General features: G+C 39.2%; 1 protein-coding gene across 1 annotated transcript; it reads right to left on the minus strand.

Moving 5' to 3' along the window:
• Positions 1-1,175: 1,175 nt before the first annotated feature.
• rps19 (ribosomal protein S19) lies at positions 1,176-6,510 on the minus strand. Its single transcript, XM_068570772.1, has 6 exons — positions 6,459-6,510; positions 5,611-5,681; positions 5,148-5,248; positions 3,621-3,804; positions 2,918-2,972; positions 1,176-1,263 (listed from the first exon to the last, which is right to left on the minus strand). The coding sequence occupies exons 2-6, from the start codon at positions 5,679-5,681 to the stop codon at positions 1,198-1,200; spliced, it is 477 nt and encodes a 158-aa protein (XP_068426873.1). The 5' UTR covers positions 6,459-6,510; the 3' UTR covers positions 1,176-1,197.
• Positions 6,511-6,953: the final 443 nt, after the last annotated feature.

Genomic DNA, 6,953 nt, shown 5'->3' on the forward strand with positions numbered 1-6,953 from the left:
CTTCAAAAAGCACAAGATATTGTATTTGCTTGACCAAACTGAAAACCCAACATTTAAAAGGCATTTCGAAAAAGATTTTTAGATTAAACTCATTCACCCTTTCAGCTTCTCAAAAGAGACAATTAAGAAGATCCTAAAGTAGCAGCAAAACCCCCCCGGTAATGAGCAAGGCTCCACCCACACAAAAGGTTTCATTCTTGTGACTTTTCTCCATATCCAAGTTACTTTGGTAGTGATGGTGAAAATAGTAAAAGAAAAGTAGTTTGTTAAATGTAATTATTGTCAAGTTGAAGAACCTGATGTTTGCCATTTCTGTCTCTAGGTGGCACTGTGGCCCTGAATTAATGTGCTAAATCATGACATCATTCCTTGCCAGCTATTGAACCGTCAACTTTATTGCTGAAGGGAATTTAATCCTTCATTAACTGGACTATTTTCCTTAGTTGTCATGGTATTACAATCAGTAAACCACATCTGATCAATGAACAACAGCGGGACAGATATATATATATATATATATAAGCCCTGGAATGAAGCCTTGCAGGCTGAGCTGAAGTATATATATATATATATATATATATATATATATATATATATATATATATATATATATATATATATATATATATATATATATGCTGTGTGTATTGTGACAGGAGGTCTGGCCACTGATGAGGCTGTACGAATCGGCTCAGACTGAAAAGACTTTCCAAGAGCTGTTCAAACCACTTAATGAAACTGCATCTTGTAGTGAGCTAAGCTGCGTAGGGACAAGGACCTGAAGCAACAACCAGTGGTCATTCTGCCCTTTACATTACATTAACAAGGCTGGTTTTTATAGTTAGTAACCAGCAGTTTTAAGCCACAGAGGGACTCCGTTTGAGCATAATTTGATGCAGTCGCTTAATTTCCACTATGCAGCTAAATTTTTCTAAGTGTTCATACTTTAGTGGAAAATGGCTGATCAGGTCAACCATCTAGACCCTTTACATTCATCTCCCTTGCAGGTAAAATTGGCTTCTGTAGAATAACACTGTGAAATATGAGGCTATAGACCCAATCAAGCAATTTTTAGGTCAGACGAGGAGAGTCCTTTAAAAACACTGATCAGTCCATTAATGCCCTGAGGTTAATCTTCATTGTTCGCATGCATTGAAAACAAAGAACACACAGCATTTGACTTTCTCCAAAAAAGATTTATTGAACAGTTTGGGCAGCTTGAACAGCTTGAACAGCTACAGTTTTCTTGTTTGCTGCAGCGACCTGTGGAAAGACAAAAACAAGATTAGGGAATATTCTGGAATTTAGTCCAGGAACAGGCGAGGTGTTGGAGTGCCTTTGAAAACTTGTCTTTAAAACAAAATCCAATTACTCACTTTGAGGGGAAATAAGTATTTTAATGGTTCATCATGCTGTCATAAAAGGTGCAAACTATTTAATCTTGTTTGTATCAATAGTGATCAAATGAAACTTTCCATCTGCTTAATATACATGTTTTTTAACTTATACATTTCTTACCACAATATTAAGTCTGAACAAAAAATGTGCAATTTAAGGATGTAAGATTCTATCGGAATGCAATTTCATGGGGACTTGAGCTCGGGGATACAGTTAGGAGGAGAGACTGTTTCCTTCGTTTTAGTTGCCGCTAAAAACACCAGGAAGTAGTCTCCTGAAATTACAAATGCCAACACCTTGCTGATCTCTTAAAAAGCCATTAGAAACTACAACACAGGAGGATTTGTGAGGAGGCAGCAGAGCCACATCAACATGCTTTGTGGCAGTTTGTGCAGCAGGTAGGCGGGCCAAGGTCTGCTCATCTGCATACAGCACATTAGCATGGGTAAACAAGGAGAAAACTGGTGCCATACGGCAAACTTGCCAAGCATGAAATTCCCTTCACATGTTTGCCCTTTTACCCTTGGATTATCACAACACTGCCGCGCCTCTGCTGATTTTGACAGGACCCAACTGCGATTTGTTTTTAAGTGAAGGCGAACAAACAATGCCAGTAGTATGCCACACAAGACGCATAACTCACTTGGCTGGCAGAGGAAAATTTGCCCAAGGACAAGTGGTTTAAAAAGCCACGCATGCCCAAGTGACACTGGGGCTGTGTACTCTCATAACAGACAAGGTGTCGCATCAAAGCAAAGGGATGGCATTTGTGTGATCACACACGCTTACGGCACCGCCCGCAGTGAGTCTTAGCATCACATAAAATGCCAGTGTGACATACAGGCACCAAAAAACAACCTTTGCCTGGCCAGAATTAGGATGCGAGGATATTCATTCTACTGCACGGGAGCATTTAAATTCTAGCAGTAGGTTCGACCGGGCTGTAGCATACATACTAAAACTCAACAGTACAATGGTTACCATTCAAAGCAGTGGCAAGTCAAATCCCCTTAGTGTTTTTTTTTTATTATTGAGTAGGGAACAAGTATAGGCTAAAGAATCTTAAATCTACTGCATGCGGGTTAGTGTGGCTCAATTTTCCTATTTGACTGGAGGCGGGGCGGAAACGAAGCAAAATCAGTGGCACAGCCAATCAGTTGTGTTGCAATGTCACAAGTACAATGCTGTTTAAATGTAAGGTTTTGAAGCAGGATACAGGTTCAGTATATTAGCAACCGTATCAGTGCAGATATCATTCATTAGAATTTATACAGATCAGTAAATGGATTTGTACAGTTTCAGATGTGCATACTCTAAATGACATCATCCTTGGGTAATAAACATCTTTTAAACACCAGACTGAACACCCATCTCATTGTTTTCTGTCAACCTGCATTTCTTTTTCAGTCATGCTGAGTTTGTCAGGCATATCATTACCTGTGTAGGACTTGGCACAGACTTACCAAAATCAATAGTAGGTACATAAAGTTACTTTTTTTTTTTAAATTCAGCATCTCACCTGGCCAGCAATTCTATCCAAGTCTCTGGTTCCCTGGGCGGTAAGTCTGCGACCACTAAGAGAAATAGAGAACCACAAAAATTGAAGGAAAATTACAAAAGGAAGGAACATAATAGAATATTTTAACCTACACAACTTTGTCAATCCATATGAAATTGCTTACACCATCAATAACGAAAACACACTACATAACCCACAATATTAGTCAAGAAAAGCCACATATCAATATATACCATCTATACACATTGGCAAAAACACTCAACCTTGAAACCAGGCAAATCTAAAAAAGGAGACTAATTTTCCTTTCCACTTTTACTGAATAAACACCAAATCGATTCATCCTGTTACAGTGCGATTACGTCTTTATTGCAGACCCGCATAGAAATAATCAAGCTTATGAAATTAGAAAAGTCCATCAGCATTACGTTAATGGGACTGCAGAAATCAAAAACATAGTATTGCCAAAATGAGCGACTGCACAAGGAGAGCCGTGCTTTAACTATTAATATACCAAGTGCATACACAAACAAAGAATTTCTCTTTTGTAATGCACATTTTTTTAAATTTTCAAAGCCAACCTCGGCATGGGAATGTTGAACAAATGTATGCGTCTGAACATTTAATTGCCACTCAGACTACTTTGGACAAATTCATTGACACGTCTAGTTTTTATCTTGTGGCTACAACGAATAGATGTACTTACCCATTGGGATCCTTCTCAACCATCTTGAGCAGCTCGAGGGACTGAAGCACCTTACGAGCCACGTTCTTGGATCCGACACTGTAATGCGCAGGGCACACACCGTTTCTCTGGCGACTTCCATAGATCTTGGTCATGGAACCGACACCAGCGCCTCCACGGAGGTACAGATGGCGGACTGTGGATGCTGTGGGAGCAGAGGGGATGTAGGTGTTATGACGCTGCATTAGTAACCATTAACTTTAGTTTTCCCTCAAATATGAAAAAAAGATTTAGATAAATGGACTTCTGACTTTAGATAAATGTTGTTTTTTCAAATCACAGTGAAATAGTTCAATTTCATGACTAAGGCATTGGAGGATAAAAATGAGCAACCAAGGGTTGAAATCTCTGTAACCCCTTAATCCCAAGGTCTACAATGTGATCATAAAAACAATCTGGACGCATGAAAAATCTTATATCTATAGATATATACACACAAACATTTGATGCTAAATATGAAACAGAGTGCAATAAGGAGGGAGCATGGAGATTTAATTGTGAGTATTGAATATTTACAGTTCATTCTGCAGGGAATAAAAAGCAAAAAAATAAATAAAAATAAGGATAAGTTAAATGCACGGGATGCATGAAAATGTGAAAATGAGACATGTAAAAGAGCATAGCAATTCTAGATGGAAACACGACTCTACTGCTTAGAAGTTCGCAGTTCACTGAATATAAATAACCAACCCACGCTACTAAAAATAAAAACTCATCAAATCACACGATTCACATAGATCACCTATTTTGGTTTGAAAACGGCAAATTTCGCAGAAAGGTGAGGGATTTTTATGTCTGTAAGTTACATTTCCAAGCATTGTTAAGAGAACAAACAAGAAAAATACAATGGATTATTGAGCAGCATACTGAAAGTAAAAACACAATTCAGCATGTGCCGAGTCATTTGACATAGCTGCCCGAACAATATAAAAGATAGCCTTTGCTTTAAACAAACCTCTGGTATAGGCAAGAAATATTCACCTATCATAAAAAAATAATGGACAAATAATGCAATAATAATCTTCTGAGCAAAATCTTGTTTTTTAAGCACCGTCTAAAAAAGTAGTACCATCATCTGTAAAGATTAGGAGTTATGTCTCACTGGCAGAAAAAGACTGCAGTTAAAGACCAAAACGACTTATATTTGAGTGAACCGTTAAAAATCAAGATAAGTTCTTTACTTATGCGGTCAATCATTCCCGAGATCGGAAGTGCATTCAAAATCAGTCACAGCAGAGTTTGTGCTGACATTTCCTGGAGCCAAATAAGCCTACACTGTATTTAGACAGCCAATTGAAATATACAAACTTCTAAACGTTGCTTTAGTGACAAAATGCAAAGTCAATCAGGGGGCAGCGTCAGCTTCCAACACCAGCATGTGAATGAAATGCATTGCTCTAACATTTTTATTTATAACAACTTGGGAGCTCACGAAAAATAACTGTCCATCTACTATCAAGAGACACAATGGACAATCTCTGCACTTACCAGCTCTGATATAGTACCAGTTCTCATCACTTGGGGCCAGCTCCTTGTGCTTGCCCAGCTTGACGAGGTCGACCCAGTCAGGCACCTTCAGCTTTCCTGACCTGGAGACAGGAAGAAAGTGTCAGCATGTACTAAACTACAAAGGACTGACTGTGGAAAAGCTCTCAACGTACACAGGTGAAGTATAGATCAACCGTTATTGAGTTAGTCAAAATATCCGATTCTAATAAAGTTCTGAATCTTAAAACAACCCGGCTGAAATGGGAAACACATCTAATATGGAGACTACCATATTAGTTAATTTAACACAAAAATATATTGCAATATTGAGCCATGTTATCACAGATTTCACTCAACCCAGACAGGCTGATAAAATGTTGACGCAACATCCATCAAGATTTTAACTAAAACTACTACAATACGTTACCCCAATGCAAATAAGTGTTATAACCATTATACTCACTTCTTCAGGAAGGCCGACAGCGCACGGACAAACTCCTGCTGGTTGACGTCTTTCACCGTGATACCCGGCATCTGAATAACATAGGGGACACGTTTTTGGTGATATTAAAAGAGTACAGACGCACTGGAACAATTAGTTACTCATCAGTAACGTAAAAACTCTCATTTTCCGTAAGGGACGCAGGTCAGCGTCCGGAAGAAATAACGTGCTCAAAGTTAAGATACACAGGACATGTGAGAGGCTCAACCGCATCGACTTCTTTGGCGTTATCACATCCTACTATGAACACTCGACTTACCCGCCCTGCTTGAATGCTACGTGATTGCTAAAAATCGACATGCCAATCTCAAAACCCAAGCAACAAAACCAACAATTTAGAGCCGATACATGTGTTGGGGATATTGGGGACACGCGTAGCCTGCAGTAGCGTCCACAAGCTAACTTTCACGGAGCAGTTACTAGATGAGCCCCATTTAGTCGCTAATACGAGCGTTTTGTTAACACTTCACCCTTCGAGTGATATCCAATTCGGTAACACATAGCTCGGTGCACCCTAACGTCACATTTTGGCAAAGAATACTAAGCTAAATCAGGACAGCTCGCCATTAGCTAGCAGGCCTCAACGCGGTAGCATGGGGGCAGCCATTACAAACAGAGAAGCCGTATAGCCTCACCAGTCGAGAAAAATACTTGTAAAAACAGATTAAAAACGTCCAACAACCTCGCGTAAAGCTCAACCAATGTGTTAACTTATATATCGTATCATATATGACTACGTTCTGGGGTAAATGCTTTACATTTCCCGCAATTTAGTGTCGCGTAACCGAGGAAGAAATCTAGCGCTTTACCTTGCTTGTGGACAGCGAAGGGAAGAGGACGGAACGGGGTTTCCGACCGCTGTTAAAATGGGCAAATCTCGTTTTATCTCGCGAGACCGCAGCGTTGTTTATTGCATCGTTGCCGCTCATCACATCTTTCGAAGACATCATTGTGAACGAGCGAGACTTCGAGAAGCACAGAACAAACCACATTTTTTTTCACATTAATTGAAATACAGCCTTTATTGTAAAATTACCTTACCTTGAATAGTTGCAACTATATCTATCTAGAAATGCTCTTATAAAAAGAGAGGCAGTTTATTTTGAGATGGTGCCACAAATATTAGGTTACATGTAAACTGAGGGCACACAGAGAGCAAACTTTTAACAGTGTTTCCTAATCATTGTTTATTTTGTGTAATCTGCATTCCCCCTTCCTGTCGTCACTTCTGCAATGAACCAACACACATTCTGTTGCTGTATTTAAAATTGCAGCAGGTGGAGGTTACTTTGCAATTCTCTGTA

This window comes from Clinocottus analis, unplaced genomic scaffold, assembly GCF_023055335.1.
Source record: "Clinocottus analis isolate CAN_PGR_092001 unplaced genomic scaffold, fCliAna1.0.p SCAF_9, whole genome shotgun sequence".
NCBI classification, from domain to species: Eukaryota; Metazoa; Chordata; class Actinopteri; order Perciformes; family Cottidae; genus Clinocottus; species Clinocottus analis.

Coding starts and splice junctions, on each gene's coding strand:
- rps19 (XM_068570772.1), bottom strand. CDS start 5,681: ATGCCGGGTATCACGGTGAAAGACGTCAACCAGCAGGAGTTTGTCCGT. Junction 3,805..5,147: donor CTGGTACTATATCAGAGCTG/GTAAGTGCAGAG, acceptor CTGCTCCCACAG/CATCCACAGTCCGCCATCTG. Junction 2,973..3,620: donor GTTGAGAAGGATCCCAATGG/GTAAGTACATCT, acceptor TATTTCTCTTAG/TGGTCGCAGACTTACCGCCC.